The 20,793-nt window shown below is 42.8% G+C and overlaps 2 protein-coding genes across 12 annotated transcripts in view; one reads left to right on the top strand and one right to left on the bottom strand.

Moving 5' to 3' along the window:
* Positions 1-13,866, top strand: part of PTPN1 (protein tyrosine phosphatase non-receptor type 1) — a 41,610-nt gene extending 27,744 nt beyond the window's left edge. Inside the window, exons 2-9 of the mRNA XM_061375582.1 lie at positions 277-367; positions 2,201-2,301; positions 4,231-4,329; positions 7,054-7,191; positions 8,899-9,108; positions 9,786-9,947; positions 10,537-10,772; positions 11,462-13,866. Coding sequence (XP_061231566.1) covers positions 277-367; positions 2,201-2,301; positions 4,231-4,329; positions 7,054-7,191; positions 8,899-9,108; positions 9,786-9,947; positions 10,537-10,772; positions 11,462-11,669 — 1,245 coding nt within the window. The 3' untranslated portion in view covers positions 11,670-13,866. The remainder of the gene's footprint in view (positions 1-276; positions 368-2,200; positions 2,302-4,230; positions 4,330-7,053; positions 7,192-8,898; positions 9,109-9,785; positions 9,948-10,536; positions 10,773-11,461) is intronic.
* Positions 13,867-15,893: 2,027 nt separating this feature from the next.
* The window catches only part of RIPOR3 (RIPOR family member 3), a 52,104-nt gene continuing 47,204 nt past the window's right edge, over positions 15,894-20,793 (bottom strand). For all 11 annotated transcript variants that reach the window (XM_061375555.1, XM_061375563.1, XM_061375560.1 and 8 more), the window contains 5 exons: positions 20,544-20,702; positions 19,287-19,489; positions 18,959-19,042; positions 17,917-18,007; positions 15,894-16,867 (listed from right to left, as the gene is read on the bottom strand). In XM_061375555.1, coding sequence (XP_061231539.1) covers positions 16,767-16,867; positions 17,917-18,007; positions 18,959-19,042; positions 19,287-19,489; positions 20,544-20,702 — 638 coding nt within the window. In that variant the 3' untranslated portion in view covers positions 15,894-16,766. The remainder of the gene's footprint in view (positions 16,868-17,916; positions 18,008-18,958; positions 19,043-19,286; positions 19,490-20,543; positions 20,703-20,793) is intronic.

The following is a 20,793-nucleotide window of genomic DNA, read 5'->3' as shown; positions in this document are numbered from 1 at the left end:
GCAATTGCTCCATGAGGGATGTAAAAGCATAATCTCTGGTAAATGTTCTGTTACTTTATTATGCAAACTAATAACATTTTAACACACAAATAATGTTAGGTTTGTATTCTGATAAATTTAAATTCAGTTCTTAATTTGAAGCCCAAAGTGTTTTCTGTCCAGAGCTCCTATATGTGAAATACAGTCAGATGGGTCTTTGTCTTAAAATAACTAATGGTATAATGATATTAGGTGGATTAATAACTAAGGCTTTTTTTTCTTGTTTGTTTGTTTCAGGACATCAGGCATGAAGCCAGTGACTTTCCGTGTAAAGTGGCCAAACATCCCAGAAACAAAAATAGAAATAGGTACAGAGATGTCAGCCCCTGTAAGTACGCTTTCTTTTCCATTGTTTGATGGTTGGCCTCTAATGACTTCTTGTAACAGCTAAATGTTCTTTGTAAGGACAACATTTCTGTTAGGGGGATATGCATCCAAAACAATTATTTTTGTTAATATATTTAAGATAGATGTCACAGGATGCCTCTATATTCATAGGATTGTACTAGAGCACTATGAAATAGGTTCTGTATTAGTGGGCACAAATCTGAAGAAAGGAACTTACTTTACCTTTGAATTCTTGTGCTAGGGAAGAATGGTGACTGAAGTAGCATTAATAAGATGGCAAGTATCCTTTCTGTGTCAGTGTACTTAGAGCATCCTTCTAGTCAGTATAAGAATCTACAGATCTTACAGATTCTGTAAGAATATATATGTTAGAATATATAGAAGAACCTCTGTTAGAATATATATAAGAATCTATAGATTTTGATAGAGCATCTTCTAGTCAATAGAAGCATAACTGCTTCTGTTGGGAGAGGGGAAACAGTCTTGCATAAAGTGCATGACTTCTAGAAAGAAGTCTAAGCTAATTAGAACAGAGGGGCCATTAGCAAAGGTGGCCCTACTAGTGAGAATTGTGTTTCTGAAATAATTTTTATTACATATTTTGGTGCCAAGTACATCCTTGAGCATGTTTCCTGTGTACAAGGCACAGTTTGGTGTTGCAGCATGTCCTCCTTTTTATGATCCCACATACAAAGGCAGTAACACAGAGCATGCCAGGCATAGGGAAGTCTGAACTTCTGGGGTGCAAGAGAGGCTGCAACAACCAAAACATGCAGAGTGCAATGAAGTGCAGGACAGTAGTTTAATGGTCAGCAGATAATACTTAATGTATTAGACACTAAAGAAAGTTCACAGCTGGCTCAATAAAGTGCCGTCTTTGTGCTGTGTGACAGTGCCTATTCTGGCTCTTCTTTCCCTCTTCAAGGGTGCAGCACTGCCAGCTGATCTAAATGTGGAGTTTCTATAGGCTCTACCACTTGGCAGATGTCTGATGTTCAAAGACAAGAGTATTATTGTATATCAGGAAACTTCCTCTTAGTAGTTAAAAGTTCCTGAAGTCTTGGGGCAGTTGACTGAGAATAGTAATGTTGCGTGTGGTTTGCTTTACTAAGCAGTTCTAATATTTGGGGTTGTGAGTAACAAATAGTTGCTCTTTGCCTTTAGATAATACTGCTTCCAGTCTGCTTGGCTTTCTTGCAAAATGTGGGAATTTGTGTGTGTGTGTGTGTTGGTGTTTTGGTTTATTTTAAGTCCAAGTGGAGCTACCTGAGACTAACGAGAGCAATGAATTTACACTTCTGGAATTCCTGAGTTTTGTGCATTCTGCATGAAGGTGTGGTTGGGTTGGGGAACAGTAGCTGAGTGTCCGTAAGAAGAATAAGAAGTCTATGTTCTGTTTGTTCAATATATGTTTAGGCAAACCTTTAACAACCTTGAACAAGATGAGTTTGAGTGTTTAAGCTGCAAAAGATAAGCAGCTGTGTAAAGAGATTTATTTAAAAACAGTAACTTGATAACTGTACAAATAGGTCAGCGTGATCTGGTTTGCAAATTACCATTGAGATTATTTCAAATACTTCCATTCTTGCAATGTATTCTTGGAAGATGAAGTGCAACATCTGTTTGTTACTGCCCTGCTGTAGTACTGTTCATGAGGGACTTGTATTTCCAGAGTTACAAGCACCAGGAAACACTTCTGTGCTATCTGTCATTAAACTCTTTAGGCTTTTTTGATCCTAACATCTGATGAGGTTGTGCATGGATTGTGTTGTGTTGCATAGACATTAACCAGTGTTTTCTAATTCTGCTGCAGTTGATCACAGTCGAATTAAGCTAAACCAAGGTGACAATGACTATATCAATGCTAGTTTGATAAAAATGGAAGAGGCCCAAAGGAGCTACATCCTTACCCAGGTAATTGCTGGCAGTGGACAATAAAAATCTCATGGTGATTGGAGTTGGGTTTCGTGGGTTTTCTTTAGCCTTATCGTGTTTGTTTTCTTTATTGTAAGGCTACTTAAGTGCTTATTGACATCTGTGTGCATATGTAAGCATGCACATAGAACAGACTTATAGAAGTGCTACAGATTCCTTCTTGCTTCCTGTCAGCTCAGACTGACTTTTTGTGGAGTGTTTTAGCCACTTTCTATATTTGACTTTAGACCCATTGAGGCTACAAACTAGCATACTTCTACAGATCTGCTTGTTGGCTTATGACAAGCAGCATTTAAATGTGATTGAAATGAATCATGCTTCTACATGGAACACCAGCACAGTGGTTCCATACCACTGGTCTTAAGTGGCCTGATAAATTCTCTGAACAGAGGTGAGCCTCAAGGGAGGGTTTCACATTTACAGAACTGTATTTATGAATGTAAAGATGTTCAAAACCAGTATGAGATAACATACTTTAACAGGTATTTGAGTGGGGTAGAAGTTAACTAAAATATATTAGGGAATGTTCTGTTCCAAATAAGCAGAATGCTCTATCACGTGTTTCTTGTTAAACATCCTTCTGAAAGTGGTGGTTTTGTAGCATTTACAAGTAACGTACCTACTGATGCCACAACTTCCAAAAAGCTTAAGTTGGGCAGTGCTGATGCTTGTACCTTTAATGTGAGAGAGGAAAGCTATTAATACTGACTTCAGTGATGGGAATTTGGAGGGGGTGGAAGCGGCTGGTTTTCACTGAATCTGTGAATTCCACACCTATTTATATAACAGATTTAAAAATACACGGGTAGCCTGTCATCTTCTTTTGAGAGCCAGCAACTGTGCCAAAACTCTTGTTTGTCCTAAATGTTCAGTTTGCTGGAGACTGTCCTGGTCTTTAATCTTGCCTTGTTTTTTACCTATCCTTCCATGCTTTAGATAAAGGTGGGCTGGCATTAATATTTTCAAGCAGCAGCTCTTCCTTCCTGTTTCTAGAGAATAAAGATCAATCTTCTAAGGAAGAAGTGTTTGCTATGACAATGATTCTGTGCAGACAGCTCTTACTCCACTTAGGAAAAGGGAGGTTGATCATAGGGTCGAACTGGTATGTGGAATAGTCAAATGTGAAGCTAAGATGTTACTAGTTTTCTGTTCTGATCTAGAATTTAATGGATTTGAGTGGCTTTATTTAAATCCAGTCATTCTTCCTGAGGACCCTGGCCTGCAGTTCTGCTTAAGCAAAGTGATAGATAGCACATATGAGAAGCACAATGATGCTATGCTGGCTTGTGTTGACCAAAATTCAGAGCAATGCTTTTGGAGTAGGAAATTCCAAAGGAACATAGCACAAGCACACAGTTACAACAACATCTACGTTGTGAGTAGACTAGTAGTCTTTAAAAGGAGTTGACACTACTTCAGTCCCAGAGCAGATCAGTGAAGATTCTGGAAAACCATATAACTTGTTACTGATCTGGCATTGTTTCAGTCTTTCGAATGTCCATTCAGTCAAGTAATTTTCAAGTGTTATGAATAACAGTGATTAATAGAAGAATAGTCTTAACATAGGTGTTAACTCTGCTCTTAGTGAGGTTCTATTTCCCCATTGCTTTGTGCATCTTTTCTAAGAAGATTCTCAGCATTTTTCACTCCCAGTTCTGTTCTCGCAAGTGAGACTACTTCTCTCTTCCTGTTTTATATGGGGGGGAAAGATTAACATGCTTTCATGGGTAAACTCATAGTGGGAAAATGGAACTTAAAGCTGTATCACTGCATTTTTTTACAGTTCGAAATGAGAAGTTGCTTGTTACTTGTCAAAATTTATTGCCTAGTGCAGTAACTTCTAGTGGGGAACGTTGCACTGACATTAACAGAAAATAATGCTTATTTCTGGGGATTCTGCCTCTGCAGGGACCTTTGCCAAATACTTGTGGTCACTTCTGGGAGATGGTTTGGGAACAGAAAAGCCGTGGTGTTGTCATGTTGAACAGAGTGATGGAAAAGGGATCTGTAAGTACTTTAAATTCTAGCTATGTGTTCAGTGCATTGTTTTTCTTTATTAAAAAAAACCAACCCAAACAAAACCCAAGCAATCAAAACAACAATGAAAACCAACCCAAAGAATGGGGCGGGGTAGGAAGGAAGTGACTGTAAGTTGTATTATCTAAGAAATTATGCCTAGAATTGAATATCCAGTGAACCAATCTTAGCACAGTCAGAAAATGACTTGGTTTGTAATTGTAGGTCCTAATTTCTCCTGAGTTTGTTCTCTATTGTTACCCTAGGTATCTGAATGTAGTTCTTTCCGGTGTACACAGATTGTAGCTGTCAAAGGCCATTTGCAGCAAGTGTTCATTCACAAGCATTATGAAATGGTTTTGAAGTAGCTAGAGAGGCACTTTGACTCCAGGCTTCCTTCATGCAGTAAGACCTGTGATTATTAAAGGTACCACTAAGGCACACTGTATCTCTACCGTTGTCATTGTTCTACAGAATTGATGAAGGCTTAGGAGAAGGGAATTAGGATTGGCAGCACTTCACCTGGTATCTGCTTTAACCAGTGATGTTCTGTGGGATGTGGAACCAGCTGTTAAGCCTATGCTTTACTCACTGTGACAAGTGTGGTGGTCTAAGGTCTGTCCCATCCTTTTAGAAGTTTACGTTGGACAAGAAAGGCAGAAGGTGAAGGGAAGCAAGAGGTGAACAGTTGAGGTTAATTTTGAAGTAATTTACCTTCAGATAGAAAAAAGGTCTTGCTTCCTCTGGCACGTCAAGTAGATGCTGTCTTGAGAGGAAATGCCTTGCCCTTTCTCATAGTGAAGACAGGAACCACCAGGCATGGTTTTCATCCTTGGGTCAGAGTTCTGCCTCTATGCTAATTCCACATCTGCCATCCTTAAAGCGGACTTGGCAGCTGTGCTGACTTCAGACAAAAGCAATTTTAAAGACTGATAGAAATGCACAATTTAAAGTTGAATGTTACAGTGTAGTCAGCATAAAGACACTTTGGAGGGGGGTAGCGGGTTCGTTGGGCATTCACCGGTGATAACTGGGTGGTACATGCTTCAGCGTAATTGGGAAAGAATTCCCAATAATCAGGAAAATTCTTGTGCAGTGAGTAGAGTTCTAATAAACTGCAGCCTTGATTTTTTAGAGTTTTGCTTTTTTTTGTAGTGCAAGTGAAATTTAATCTTCAAAAGAGTTGCAGTAACCATATTTTCAATAGTTTCTTCCTTTCCAACCATTCCCTCTCATTCTCTGCACTGCCAATAGTTCTGAACAAAATGAATTACTGAGATCCCTCAGGGCAGGCTGCTTACACTTCTCAGCAAGCAGCAGTGGGGGACCTACACAGTGGAACACAACAAAATATTGTTTGCAGACACATTTGGTGGAGAACTGAGACACAAAGCCAGTGGCTGTCTCTTTAACATCAATAAGAGAAAAAGAGCAGAGAATTATAATTCATTCTACACCATGAGAAACTAGAGAATGGATTTTGAGTAAGAACTAGAAATAGTGGGAACAGAACTGGTATTAGTCCATGAATAAATTACTGAAGCGTTTTCTTACTTATTACAATACTGTCAGAAATCATCTTAGTCTTGAGAATGTTGTTTTTTTTTTCATTGTTCCTCCATGTCAACTTTAAACCCATATTATTTGCCCTTCAATAAAGGAGACATTAGCCATGTTCAGCAATCCATTCTGTTGCATGGTTAGCAATGGTTAGATGATGGTCATAATCACATCTCAGAGGTGCTTAGTGGCAGAAGAAGCTGGCCACTTCACCCAGTCACGATATCCTTAGATGTAACTGTCAGAAACTTGGCTGCAGGCTTCCTATTCATGTTGCTGATGAGTTTCTTTAGTTCTTAGCTTCAATTTTTCACTGCAAAATGTGCTGCTTTGCTATTTGGTTGACTCATTTCAGCTCCTAGCACTTAGCAGGCTTTGCAGAAGTCAGCTCTCTGTGCTACTTTACTGAGAACATTGAAATTCAGTCAGAAGTATGTAATGGGAACGTTTGCTGAATGCAGGGTTTTTGTTTGGCTCTTTACTTCTAAACTATGCCATGCAAAATCCAAATGATCTCACTGCTATTTTTATTTCTGTGGTAAGTGAATGGAGTAACCCAAAATCTCATCTGATGTTACACTTGCAAATTAGCAGTGGTGTCATTCTCTATATGTAGCTTCTTCGTGGAATACATAATGCTTTTCACAGTATGTTCTGCTCTTGTTAGCATCTATCTCTTCTTTTGAAATTAAAATGTTTGACATGAGGGTAATAAATAAAATGCAGAGTAGACCGAAACTCAGATGTTGGCAGTGTTGAGAGAGCTTTTATACCTAGACAGTTATTAGATTTGTGGTTTTGTTTGTTCTGACACAAGCTAAAACAAATAGTGGTGTTGGTGATTTTGATTAGATTCCATAAGTCACATTCTTTGAGCTTATGTGTAGAAGAAGAAGAGCTCTACCTAAACAGACCTGTCCTCCATCCTTGATTCAGGCAGGGTCAAAATCATGTTGACTCATCCAGCAGGTTCAGTGGAGATGTGGTTCTGCAGGACAAAGGAAGACTGTTGTTCTTCACGCTAGAACTGGTCCTCCGTATCATAAAAGCAGATGAAGAAATCATCTCATAAGAAAATGTTATATTTAAGGATGTTTATTCCTTGCCTTTTACACAAACATAAATGATAAATAAGTATCTCCTATTTGTTTTTAGGTCAAGTGTGCACAGTACTGGCCACAGAAGGAGGAGAAAGAAATGTTTTTCGAAGATACAAACTTGAAACTAACATTGATATCTGAAGATATAAAATCCTATTACACAGTACAACAGCTAGAATTGGAAAACCTTACAGTAAGTACAGAAACTAGCACCAGTCAGGTTCTTCAGTCCCTCTGAGGTGAGATTCGCCTCCTCATCAACAAGGCCTTGAAAAAGACGGTCGTGAGTTATAGCAGATTTTGGTCTGGAATTGGTGATTCTGCATGAGGTTGTTCTTCAGCCTCTGGTTTGTGTTGTGGAAATGAAACTCCTGAATATTTATGAAGCGTATCTGGGGAAACTACAGTCATTTTCATGTCTCAGCCGTGCACCAAGTGTGAAGGTCAGTTTGTCACTACCTTTCAGAGAACCCTTTATAAAATCACTTAGCAGAGCTTAGTGCTATTGTATTATAGCTGAAATAATTGCTTCTCCTGTTAAGGTACATGTTTGCATGTGTCTGCTTCTAAGGTTTATTTTTAGGGTTTTTTTTGGCTTAAATCTTCAGGTTTTACATTGGTGGTCTTCATCAGAAAGCAGGAGAAATACTCTTTATTTTCTTTTTTTTTGGTTTTTTTTCTTCCTCTTGTTTCTTGTTTCATCTTCTTTCACTGTCATCTTTTTGCTCCTCTTTTGTCTATTTTTCTTCCTCCTCTTTCATATTTTTCTTGTGCAACACCAAAATGAAAGCTTACATGCTGTTTCCCACCCTTCCTCTTCTCTTCAGCGCTGCCCTGTATTAGAGCAGTGAGAGCTAATCTAAAGCTCTTTGGGGAGACTGGCTAAGGAAGAACACCACTAACTTCCCCTGAATGCAGGTCACTGAAGATAATGTCTTAGGTCCTCGATGCTGGGCTAGGTGCATATGTTGGGATATGCTAGCCTGCATTCTGTTGTGTGCTGCTCACTGCTGGGAGACACAATTATTCCTTTGCTCATCTGTTAGCCTCTCACATGCTTCATTTTGCCAGGAAGTGTGACAGCAGATACGAATTTGATCACATTATGCCTGAGTAAGGATTTAGTTGATGTAGGTTGCAGTGTGTTAACTACAGTGTCTGCCATAGACATGTTTGAGGGCTGTAGCTCAGTACTTCAGGAGGATGTGAGCACCAGTGGGTTAGTAGTCTTAGAAAAAGTATTCAAGTTGGGAACAAACCCGTAAAGAAACAGCTGTGATAACGTGAGGGCTTTGTCTGCAGAAAGTGTAAAGGGCTTTTATAACTTGAGGTACTTCATTTTGAGAAATCTTCAACTGATGTTGTGTCATTAGGAACTGGAAGGCAGTGCCAGCTGTCTCGTGGTGATCCTGAACTCTACCGAATAAACTGAGCCGTGGTAGGAATTCGTAAACGTACTGATCCAATTTCCTTTGCTCAGAATGGAGACCTTCACAGAGATAATTCTTTGTCATTAGTTCCTGAGCTGTGCAGCTATAAAAGCTCCCTCAGACCGGTGGACCTTTGTCAGTTGAATTTAAGCCAGCTGTTCTAAAGACGTAGTGACAGCCGTGAAGTCTGAGTAGCGCACAAAGCTGAGCAGGCACATGCTTCCATTCCATGGAAGTCAGAGTTATTTTCAAAGGGAGTAGCTAAAATTTTTCCAAAGGAACAAGATTTGAAACTGATTTGAAGGTAAAAATGCTTGAAGCTGAATATCTAAATATGTGAGTGACTGGTTCCTAGGGAAATCCATGAGGAATTGTATTTGCTGCTTAGAACTTGTGATAGGCAACTGTGCTTTGAATACTCGTGACTCGTGTATCCAAGCTAAAAGACTTCCTAAATACTGTTTTTACAGACACAGGAAACCAGAGAGATTCTGCACTTTCATTATACTACATGGCCTGACTTTGGCGTCCCGGAGTCACCTGCTTCATTCCTCAATTTCCTGTTCAAAGTGCGGGAATCTGGCTCCCTTAACCCGGAGCATGGCCCCGTTGTGGTGCACTGCAGTGCTGGAATCGGGAGATCCGGAACTTTCTGTTTGGTTGATACATGTCTTCTACTGGTAAGAACTACTTATTCCAGATCATGTGCTATGTCTCTAGAGTTACAGTTTGCTGTGGTATGTTCTGTGAGGTATTTTGCATGCTGTTCCCCATTATCTTGTTCCTATTCTGGTTTGGAAGTGTATTCCAAGGCAGATTTTGTTCCTGACTGGCCATATTGAGTGTGGGGAAAGAGTCTCTAGTTTCAGTGTGATTTACAAAGATAGGCTTTGCCTGCATGGTATAAAAAAATCCCTGGTGTCTGCTAAGTAACAGCGTGGACTATCCTGGAACAATGTAAAATAAATCTAATGCGCTTCCTTTTACAGAGTCAACTTTGCCTTAGGCAGGAGGAAATTGTCCTGACTTCAGGATAAAAGTGCAGTTCCCTTGGCTTTATTCTGTCCCTGTGTGAGAGCAGTCGTACAAAGAAGTCAGGCCTAGGTTAAAATGTCCTGGGTGGGGGTTTTATTTCCTAATTATATTTTCAAAACAAAAAAGGCCAAAAGGGGCAAATACACACCATTTTGAGGCCAAGTGGCTGTCTTTTTAGAGACCCAGTACATAGCTGCTGCTACTGGTTTTGCACGAGTTTATTAACTTGATAATATGAAGGGTAATGTGGGGGTCCTCCTGCAAAATGAGTCGTTGAGCATCTCATCAGAGCATAAAGCTTGTGTCAAATTTTTATCTTCAGATGGACAAGCGGAAAGATCCTTCTTCTGTGGACATTAAGCAGGTCCTCCTGGAGATGAGGAAGTACCGCATGGGGCTCATACAGACAGCAGACCAGCTCCGTTTCTCCTACCTAGCTGTTATTGAAGGGGCAAAATTCATTATGGGAGATGCTTCAGTGCAAGTGAGTCCTATTGACTGCACAGCCTGTTTTAACTCGAGTGGATATGTGGGATGAGCAGAATAGAGAAACCTTTACATTTCATGCTTGCTTTAGCTTCAGTGGTTTTTATGGGGTTCTTAAATACAGTGCTTTACAGTCTGTCACGATCTACAGTGTGGTGTGCAAGAGCCTTCACAAAAGTACCCATGATATAAGAGGTGGCCCTCTGTACTTTACAGCACCATAATTGGTGTGCAGACTGGCTTCACTGGCCTTGTGTTTCACGTGAGATCATAAAAACTTTCTAATATGCCAGAAGTTGCAGTATCATGTTTAAATCTTCTAAGCTTGTTTTATTGCAAGCAGAACTCCAGCAGCACAGATCCTATTTTGCACTATCTGAATGTTACAGAAGTAGGTGATAATTTGTGCATTTATAGCTGTTTTCTGCTGGATGTAGCTGAGGTTTGGAGTGCTTGTGTCTCTGTAATTTCCTTTTCTTCAATGCAAATGAACAGGTAGAGTATAAGGGCCCTGCCATGTTAAAAGTTACAGTATCTTATGTAAAAGAAATGGAGAAAAGCTTAATAGGGCTTTTTCTTCCCTGAAGGAGCAGTGGAAAGAGCTCTCCAATGAAGACCTGGACCCGCCTCCTGAACATACCCCACCGCCTCCCAGACCACCAAAGCGAACATCAGAAATGCACAATGGAAGGATGCATGAACATACAGAATTCCTTCCTAAACATCAAGTAGTGGAGGAAGAGATAAGGTGTTTGGTCAGCTCTGTGGAAGAGACGGTTCCAGATGGCAGAGCTCATTCATCTGTGCCACTGATCACAGACAGGTAACACGTTCAGTTTCCCCGCTTTTAACTGCCCTATGAAGAGTGTCCAGTTGGCTTATGGAGTTGAGAGGTTGTAGGATGTTTGCTCATAAATAGCTTTTCATACAGAAGGGCTCGAACAGACCTTGATCAGCTAGTGTAATAGTTCCAACCCACACTCTTTTTAGTAAGGCTCTTATGCTCTTGTTCATTTAACTCCACACATAAGCCAGAGCCTCTTACAGGATCCTGCTAGTAAAAGAAGTGACAGCCTAATGAGGTGGTTCAGTCTTGATTTACGTGCAGTATATGTTAATTTACAGAGGAGCTCTTTCACTACTCAGAAGCAGTATTAGTCATGTGGCTGAAAACTAGGCAGAAACGTGAAAGGAATTGCAGGCAAAGCTACTTCTGATGAAAGGAGTGGAGTGGGCTCGTGACCAGAGGACTTTCTGCCTGTCACTGTAACCTAACTGTAAGGACTTGCTGTGTACATGACAGCAGCGAAGCCGGGCTCCTGCCTGCGGAACCGCTAGGTGTCACTCCTGATTTACCGGAGTGCTGCGGAAGGGGATGATGCCCGCATGCACTGGTGTTGCTGGCACCCGGCAGGGTAACTAGTTGTATTCAGAGCAACCAAATGAATGGAGAGTCCAGCGCTGAGTGGGTATTTCCCTCCAGTACTGAATGTTTCTGTCTTTGTCCTTAAGCACTAGTCAAGACACTGAAATTCGGAGGAGAACTGTTGGTGAAAACCTGCGTCTCTCACCCCACAAAGAAGAGTCGAAGAAGTCGGAGAGCTCAGAAGAGGATGATGAGAACATGATGACAACCTGGAAGCCATTTCTAGTGAATATATGCATGTTCACCTTCCTGACGGCGGGAGCTTACCTCTGTTACAGGGTGTGTTTTCATTGATGGACGTGCCAGCAAGAGCGACCCTGCAGAAAACACCACCAATTCCATGGGTTTGTAATCAGCTCCTCTGAAGGAAAGCGAATGGAGGCGCCTGAGCCTCGTCTCAGTGGAGGTAGATCTTAGCTTGAAAGGCCGGAACTTTGGTTAGGGCTTAAAGAGAGAATTGATGCACTAGGGTTTTATCTAGCCCTGTGGTCCCAAGAACATAATATTCTAATCTCAGGGCCTTAAAATATTCAGGAGTAAGCAGAGAAAATGCCAAATAGTCTGTTTTCCTTTTCTTTCTTTTTTTCCTCTATTTCTTTCTTTTTTTAGACTCAGTAGTAGAACTACAACACATTGTTGTTTTTAGCCTTTTTTAAAAAGCCAGTTCTTGTTCTTTTTCTTTTGTTTCAGAAAAACTAGGCACAAGTGAAACTTGCTTGTACTCTCCAAGTGTTGTAACCAAATACATGACTTATATTGACGAGTTCCCAAAAACAGAAAAAGAACCCCACATACCTGAAGAATGTACCTTTTTGGAAGGGGAGGGCACTGGGGGACAGGTGTTGTGGTCGGGGTTTTTGGTTTAGGGGTGTTTTTAACTTGCTTCATCATTGCAGACTGAGTTGTGGGCAGTGCCTGTGGTATTGATATATTTAATCCTGGCATAACTGTTCTTAAAGAGCTTATTGTTTTACATGTGTTTATAGAAACAGGCTTCTGCATTTGCTCAGGGTATCCCAACATGTCAAGCTCTTTTTTTTTTCCTTCTTTTCCTTTAATAACTGTATCCCCCTCAGTGACTTTTGTTGCACTCTACTTGCACATGCGCCTATTTACATTGCACCATCCTCTGTAAAGCTGGTTTTACTTTGACATTCTGGGTTAGGAGAGGTTATGGGGAGGGAGAGACACAGGAAGGGAAATTCAACCAAAACGTGAACACCAGCATTGTGCAGCTGGCATTCAGATGGACCAGTGCTTAAACCTCATCATTTGGAATGTAAAATGCAGTTTCACTCTGCTCCATAAGGAATAGCTTCCTGCGAGGGCCGGGGAGGTGACGTGCTCGGAGCCACCGCAGGTGATGAGCAGGAAAGCATTGTGTTAATCCAGAGCAATTAATGCTGTGGCAGCTTCCTTAAGACATAAAAAGCTCAACAGAAGCCATGTTGGTCTGTGGATGAATCGGTTGGCTCACGATGCAAGCGTTCGTGTGCTGCTTTGTTCAAAGCAAAGGTCTAATGTACTGGCTTTAGCTCGGTTGAAGATTCGCTCTTCAGCATCACGGGGCAGATGGTGCGAGGGGCAGCCCTGCACCTCTGCAGCAGGGGATGGGGATGCTGCCCCTGCGCCGCGCCCAGGACTCGAATCATGTAGAGTGCTTGTAAATACGGATTTGGGTGCATTGGTAGAACTGTGACTGGAAGTCAGCATTGCACTAACTCGTAGTCAGTGCTGTTCCTCGTGTATTACCAAATTATCAATAGAATAATAGCAAAGGTGTCTTTGCTCACGTCATGGCGCAGAGGAGAGGAGTAAACTCACTACTGGCGGCTGTAGTGATTGAAACCATGACAGCTGATTCACAACAGTGTTACTAATCAGTTCTTAAAGTCTTTCTAGAGTGATAGCACTTAACCACCATCCTCAGTGCGAGCATCGCTATGGAGTACCTTACGTAAGTCTCTCCACTCCATATTTATTTGTGCAAAGCTGTCTGGGTGTAGCTCTTCCTTCAGTGAATAAGTTGGTGAAGGGGGGGGGGGGTTGGGGGTGGGAGTTATTTCTATTTTGTGTTTTGTTAAGCTTGCATCAAGGGCTTTTCAAAAGTACAATAATAAATCCTCAGGTAGTACTGGGAGTCAATACTTTACCTGTGAGACTGTTGGTCAGACCAGTACTTGAAAGGAGGAATGTTGTAATCAGTCAATATTTAGTTATATTATTGGAAACATGAAAAATGAGTATAGAAAAATGGTAATATATAATGGCTCATCTGTGTATTTAAGATACATTATGTGATTGCTTTGTCCCCACTATTCTCTCCCATCATCTGGTAGAATATTGTTCTAAGGCAACATTTGTACCCCATTTGTATTAAAATGCATGTAAAGTCTTCTAGTGTCCTGATTAAATACCACGTGCTTGAAAGGTGAAAGAACTTATATTTCTGCTTCCTGATGTGCCCAAAAATTATATTTGCATGACCTGATCATTAAGTGGTTGTGGTTCCAAGGGTGTTGCTGAAAGTCCCTTCGGTCAGCGCTAGACTGGTTTGGTGTTTTATCGGATAACATGTACTCGCCCAATCCTTGGCATGACTTCCTATTGAATTCCTGCGTACTCAGTGTAACCCGGTTGTTCGGCATGGTTCATTTCAGCTGAGTAAGTATAGTACAGACATTCCAGAGAGTTTAGTAAGCCCTACTCACACCTCACCCAGGGCACTGGGGGCAGGCAATAGCACAGCGAGTTCAGGGGCTCGCTGCCTGTGCTGCCACTGGAAGAGGAGGAGAGGCAAACCTCTTGTGCCAGAGCTCAGTGGCAGCCTGCTGTGACCTGCAGAGATGCAGCTCCTGCAGCAGTGGCCCTTTTGAAAAGGAAGAACTGGCACTGAAAGAACTGTCCTGTTCCCAGGAGGGAACATGCAATGGTAGAATCATAGAATAGTTAAGGTTGGAAAGGACCTTAAGATCATCAAGTTCCAACCCCCCTGCCATGGCCTGATAGGAAACCAGAGCATCCTTCCTTTGGGTGCAGAGCCATTCACTTGGAAATTACTCTCACAAGAGAAAGCTTCTGCAGCTGACAGAAACTAGTTCTGACCATCCCTCTTGCTGGCTTTTGCCATTTATCCCTCTGTTCCAAACATCCCCTGTCCTAGGATAGGCCGTGGAATGACCCCCCAGCCTGGTGAGCTGTGCGTAAGGTTTATCATACTGAACTGTATGCATTTTTGTTTCGATGTCCTGTATATGTATGTAGTAGTTTGGGTGTGTATATACAGTAGCGTTTCAAAGTGGGTGTATTGGTTAACCTGTTCTTGGAAAATGGACAAACATCCATGTTAAACTTGTTAGAAAGTTAGTGAGCTGCTCTGCTATATGCCTTAAGCAAATATTTACTCATCAGGTCTTTCTTTTTTACAGATTGCCATAGAATAAACTTTTGTAAAAAAAAAAAGAAAAAAAAGAAAAGAAACCCCCCCAAAAGCTCAATGTTTTGGTACAACCGTTGCAGGTCTCTGGGTAACCTGTACAGTTTTTCAATGATTTCCCATACGAGTTTTCAGTTCTCATTTTAGTTGTAACAATAAAAACTCTTTTTTTAAAGAAGGTCCGTGCGAGTGGTGTTGCTTCCCCTCGGCCTGGGGTGAGGGCTGGCAAGGAACGGGATTTAAATGTTACTGGAAGAACTTAGATGTAGGTCAGAGCTCCAGTGAGAGAGAGGTAAGTGAAGCAAGTGCTGTGTCTGGGAGAGGATCTCTGTCTCCCTGCTCTAGTTTTTCCACTTTAAACAGTTGAATTTTGACTACTTTGACCCAGGCAATCAGTGCGATAACACAAGTGTAGGAGCGCTCAAGGACAGGGTTTTCAAAGAGTTCCAGTTGTGCTGGAACTGGCTGCTGCAGGTGGCAGGCACAGGGTGGTGGACCCGTATGTCCCTAACCTGCAACTCACACTGTGGTGGTGGTTGGCTTATTTACCTGTTGGTTTGTATCTTTAAGGGAAGGTACAACTGGAGAAGAGGTGCTTGGAATGAGAGCTATCAGAAGTTGCATGGAGTGGTGTTATATACAGGAGCTTTGTGCAGGCAGAAAGGTGACTGTGCTGCCCTGTCCCTTTCTAAGGGGGAGCCAGGCCTGGGGCAGGGGAGAGCTTCCCAAAGTAGAACTTCTTTTCCCTGCTTTTAGAGAAATCAGTACATTAAAAGCAAGCATCACAGCACAGGTAAGCAGGCTGTGAGGTTTCACTCTGCTGTGGTGCAGCATCACCCAAGCACCACATCCTGCTACCCAGCCCTCCTCAGTACAGGCTCCAGCTGTGGGAGCAAGCTGCACATCTCCAAACTCAACCCCAGCTGCAGAACAGCAGCTCAGCCTGTGTGAAGTGCTGGACCTGTGACAGACCGACCCCAGGAGTGGTGGGTGATGCCCTGCCTAGAGGTAAGATCCTCCTTCCATCTGGGGGTTACTGCCCTGTCTGCCTGTGCCCAGCACTATGGAACATTCACAGGAGCTTGTCTCAAATGTTTTATTAGAATTGTAGAAAACAGGATGAAATCCAACAAATAAATACTGAATAGAAAAAGTTATGTATAAAAATATATACACACAAAAGCCAAACCCTGTCAAGTATTTTACCTGAAGCCAGGCTTCTTTTCATAGTGAGCTCACTGGAGGGTAGCCAATGTTGAGTAAGGAGCCTGACAACACTGTGTAATTATGAGAAGTTTTGACCTATGGCTAAATGAATACATTTTAAAACCAACAACAACACCAAACCAACTTCTCCAGAGCTGTCCGTGTCTCTCAGACCTGCACAAGCCAGGTACAGTAACTGCTGAGGATCCATGTGTCAGTCCTTGCTTAGTCCCCTGTCCTAAGCTGCAATGATGATGCAATTGGCTTGAAGCTTTCCTTATGCAACTGAACTGTACAAGGGAAGGAAACACCAAGCAATACCACCGGATAGTCTTTGATGGATGGGGCAGTTGCTGTAAACGACCTGGTGTCTGCTGGTTTCTAGATGGACTGCTGGAGAGGGATCATTTCTCTCCTCTATAAGGAATAAATAGAAGACTTAATGGAAAAACAGCTCTTGAGCAGGGCAGCTGATTCCAGTAAGATGGGGAGTTCAACTCAACCTGGTTCCATATTCTAAGGGATCCCAGTTTTCATTTGTCCAGCACTTGGTATTTCATCATGTGCTGAGACAGTAAAGAAGTATTCCCACCTGCTTCATGCAGACTGCAAGGTGCCCCTTGGGGAATAGATCTGTGCTTACTTAAGCAGGGCATAAGTAAACCAGATACTGACAAACACCACAACCAGCTCCTCAGGTACCCATGTGTGGCTGTGGGACACCACGATGTGGCTCCTTGTCTCTGTTGCTAAAATACTGTGATTTCGATCTCAGCTTCTTGCTGTACGGTGTCTCTGAGTTCACAGCAAATCCTGTCCATCTTCTCAAAGGCTTGCCGGCCCTGTTCACCTGTGGGGAAGAGAAGACAGCCCACACTGAGGATGAGAAAGCAGCCAGAAACCCTAAAAACCAGGATTCTCTGGAAATGCTGCTGTTGTGACCTTGTTCAGAACAACAAGACCTCTCAGTAGTGAGAAACACATTTCTAAGGGAATAGTTTCCCAAAAACTACTCGAAGCTACCATGGAAAAATCAGGCCGCCTGTAAACACTTCCACATGAGTAACAACTTGGAACATCACAGCTGGAAAACTTGTGTAATGCACGTGAGTCTGAGTGTTTCCGAGAAGCAAGTCTGGAGATCCCCAGAACTAAGTGTGAACTCAAGTGGCTTTGGGAAGAACAGAAGAGGGAATCTGCTATGTCCTGAATAAACTGGACACCCTCCCCAGCAGCTCTGCTCAGCAGTCAGCCTGGGCAGCTCTTTGCCCTCAGCAGAAGCACAGGTACCAATGGCAGCACACAGGGAACACCCGTGTTTCATCACTGAAGGTCCGCTCCACTGCAGGTGTGCTGAGTCCAGGTGAATTAACAGGACATGGGCCAGTGTAAAACCATTCTGTTTGCACTCTACCCCTCCAGTATTCAGAGTGGAACCATTTGCAGAAGAGTGGGAATATCGAGATTAGAACCAGTCAGCTTGTAGGTGGCTAAACAAGATTACCGGACCCAAAGAGGTCTGTTGTTCTTCTGTTTTATTTAAGAGACCTTTCAGTCATCCTCACTAATCTCAGAGCTGGAAGAGGCTTTATTGTGACCTGCCATGTTCTAATGTCCTTGTTACAAAATCTAGGAGAATGTTGCTGATGCCAGGACTACTGTCAGGCAGCATCATCAGTACTACCTGCCACCTTCTTAAGAGGAAGGTTAGTGGCTCTTAAAGCCCTTTATCCTACAGTGATGGCCTCGGTCCTGTTGTGCAGACTCTGAGCCTGTGGTTATTACACGTGGTATGAAGTTTATCTCGGTGTTTATGAAGTAGCTGCTGATAAAAGTTCCATTGTCCCAGATGTGTTCAGGCCTGTTCTGGTTCTGCACTATTTCATGTTACAGACTTACCGAAGGACAGTGTTGTTTCTCTGGCTGCATTCCTCACTTCCTCTGCTTCGGACTGGCACAGCTGGGCAACCTGCTCAATGCTCTCAACACCCTGTGTGAGAACAGAACAGTTTGCAAGAGTAGCTCTTCAGCAAGCAAGCTAAACACATCCAATTCTGACTCCCACCTCTTCTTGCATCCAAGTTCTACTGTTGCCTTCCTTCCCTCCCCACCCACCCCCAAACAGATCAGCTCTGATCATGCTCAGTAATTTAAGAAGGAATGATACTTCCTCTCCTGTTTTAGGGCACAGAAAAAGTGCAAAAGTTCCCAGGTACAGCTCACTGCTGCAGCACCATTCAATCAGCACAAACCAGTCAGGACCTCTTCTGAAAGGGCAGCTGCAGGTTGTGCAAGGGCAGCAGTTGCTTTGCAAAGCTGATTTTGAGGACAAGACTCTGATTTTAAAGGTTTTTTCCAACCTAGCTGATGCTGTGATTTGTTGGGCCTGTCTTGTGACTTGTTTGTAGAAACTGTGCTCACAGTAATGCCTTGTATGCAAACTCACGACCAAACTGTGGCGGCTGGAAAGCTTTACATCTGTTCTGGCAGCTTCTTATAACAGTAACATTTGCATCACTGCTATTTCCTGGCTATAATCAGCTAGTGCTGAATATGAGATTAACTGATTTGACTTTCAATTTCTACAGTTAAAGCTTTAGAACCAGCTCCATGTACAGCTCACTGGGGCTAGTTTTTCTGCCTGTAAGATGTTCCCCAGTCAGACAGTGGCTGTTGTCCTTCACCAACACCAATGCTATAGAAAGTAAAACACTCCTTCTACCGCTGTACTGTGCCTCTCATATCAAACTGAGACACTCCCAGATCCCTGCAGCTCCCTGTGCTGCTGCCTTTTGAATAGCAGCATAAATAGTTTGTAACTTTGGCAATCAAAAAAAATCATTTAACTCCTAAGCTGAGGAAGCTGAAAAAGCAACCCTACTGGCTTAAAACCTAAAGGTAGATACAATTCTGCATGTGGCAGTTTGGGCTGTATACTTACTCTGAGGTTTTTAAGAGCCAAACAAGCAGCTTGCTGAAGTCTTGTGTCAGAGTCAGCTAAAGCATCGGTGTAAAACAAGAGAGCCTGAATTGAAAAGGAAAAGAAAGGCTTTATAAACTACAGCATCATTGCACACTGAAATTCAACCTGACCTAAGCACTGTTGGTGTTACCAAGCTGAAACTGAGTAACATGGACAAGGCACTTGAGTACTGGTGTAGTTTAGGTTCTAGTGAGGAGGTCAGTGCGGACAGCAGCACCGTTCCAGGACACCAGATCCATGTATTTCAGCATCCATTCAGACAGGCCGGGAAGAATTCAGCCCTTACCTTTTCCCTGCAGTTCCGGCTCGCCGCCGCACGGCACAGACAGGCCGTGGCCGCTTTGCTGACGCGGTGGTTGTCATCCAGCTGCAGAAGCCCCAGGAGCCGCAACGTCTGCGGCAGCGGCTGGAGCCGGTTCAGCCGCTTTCCTTTCAGCTTCTTAAGAGTCTTCAGCCGTCCAGGGCACTGCAGCTCCTCGATCAACATCACTGCAAGAGAAAGGGCTGCGTCACCGACAGCTGAAGGCAGTACCAAGAGAAGACAAACCCTTCTAATTCTCTCTCCTTTCGCCACCAGCAGTTGTTCACAAGGGTAAGATACAAGCCAAGTGTGGCAGGAAGCAAATCAGGACAACTGGCCCTTTGGCCATCCTGTCTTCTCTCCCTGGCATTGCTTCATTTCTTCCTATGCCAAGACCATCTGATGAATGGAGCAGAGATTATTTCACACTATTAGTTCATGGAGTGCAGTGAAGCCCTGGGTACATCAAGTACAAAATGCGGTGCTGAAGAACTGCACCTACTCCTACGCCTTTGGGTGTTAGGACAAGCAGATCAGTCCTACAGTAAGGAAAACACCATTAAGCAAAATGCTGTAACCATCCTTGGCAGATCTTGCTGTCAAAGAGAAAAGCCTCCATCTCTTAAAAAAAAGATGAGCTCAGGCACTGGAATTGCAGTTCCAGTTTGAAGAATATCCCAGGACTTCCTCACTGGCCAGCACCACACAGGCCTCAGGCCCGCCACAGATGACTCATCTGCATCAAAACAAGACTAAAGATGCAGCCAATATCAGGACTATTTATAAAGTAATTCTTTTCTGACACAGACGGAGCTGTAAGTGCTGTCACGTGCTGGACTCGTGCTACATGTGTAACCGCAGCTGTAACCAGACAGAGGTAATAGCAAACAACAGTCACACAGAGCTGCAGACATTTACTCAGCCCCTGGAGCCAGCCCTAGATCGCTGCCAGCTGTTTCTGCTTGAACTTCAGACTGTTACAGACCCACTTCTTAGGGCACTTAAGAAATCCATCTTCCCACCTCTGCTTTGTTTTTACCTCGTTACATATGGGAGCCAGGCTTGTCTTTCCTGTTCTAATTAAAACTATACGGTCATAAGGGGAATTAAAATGGAAACAAATTGTCAATGCAGTGGTTGGGCTGTTTTCTGCTCTGAAAGTGGATCCTGAGAGTAATCTGGAGAGCAGCAGCCAGCTGCTGGGCTTGTCAGCTCAAGGAAGGAGCCAAGCACTGCCCTTACCTTCTTTAGCAAGTTTTCCCAAGTGTTTCTCCAGGCTGGTGATGTGGTGCTTCTCCAGGTAGCTGTAAAACTGGAATGAAGTCACCAGTTCTGGTTGGAGGGGCAGGCAGGGGAGCAGCCCATCACAGGTGACAATCTGCTCTAGCAACCTCTGCAGCACTGGAAGCAGCATGGGAAAGAACAAAGAAGAAAAAGAAAGGTTTGTTAAATGTAAACTGCTTCAAACAAGTCAGAGTTGTAGTTTAAAGTG

Source organism: Neopsephotus bourkii, unplaced genomic scaffold (genome assembly GCF_033783945.1).
Source record: "Neopsephotus bourkii isolate Nb327-2 ecotype Australia unplaced genomic scaffold, CSIRO-AGI_Nbou_v1 NB_1663, whole genome shotgun sequence".
Classification (NCBI taxonomy): Eukaryota; Metazoa; Chordata; class Aves; order Psittaciformes; family Psittacidae; genus Neopsephotus; species Neopsephotus bourkii.
This window is presented reverse-complemented; position numbering and strand designations above follow the sequence as displayed.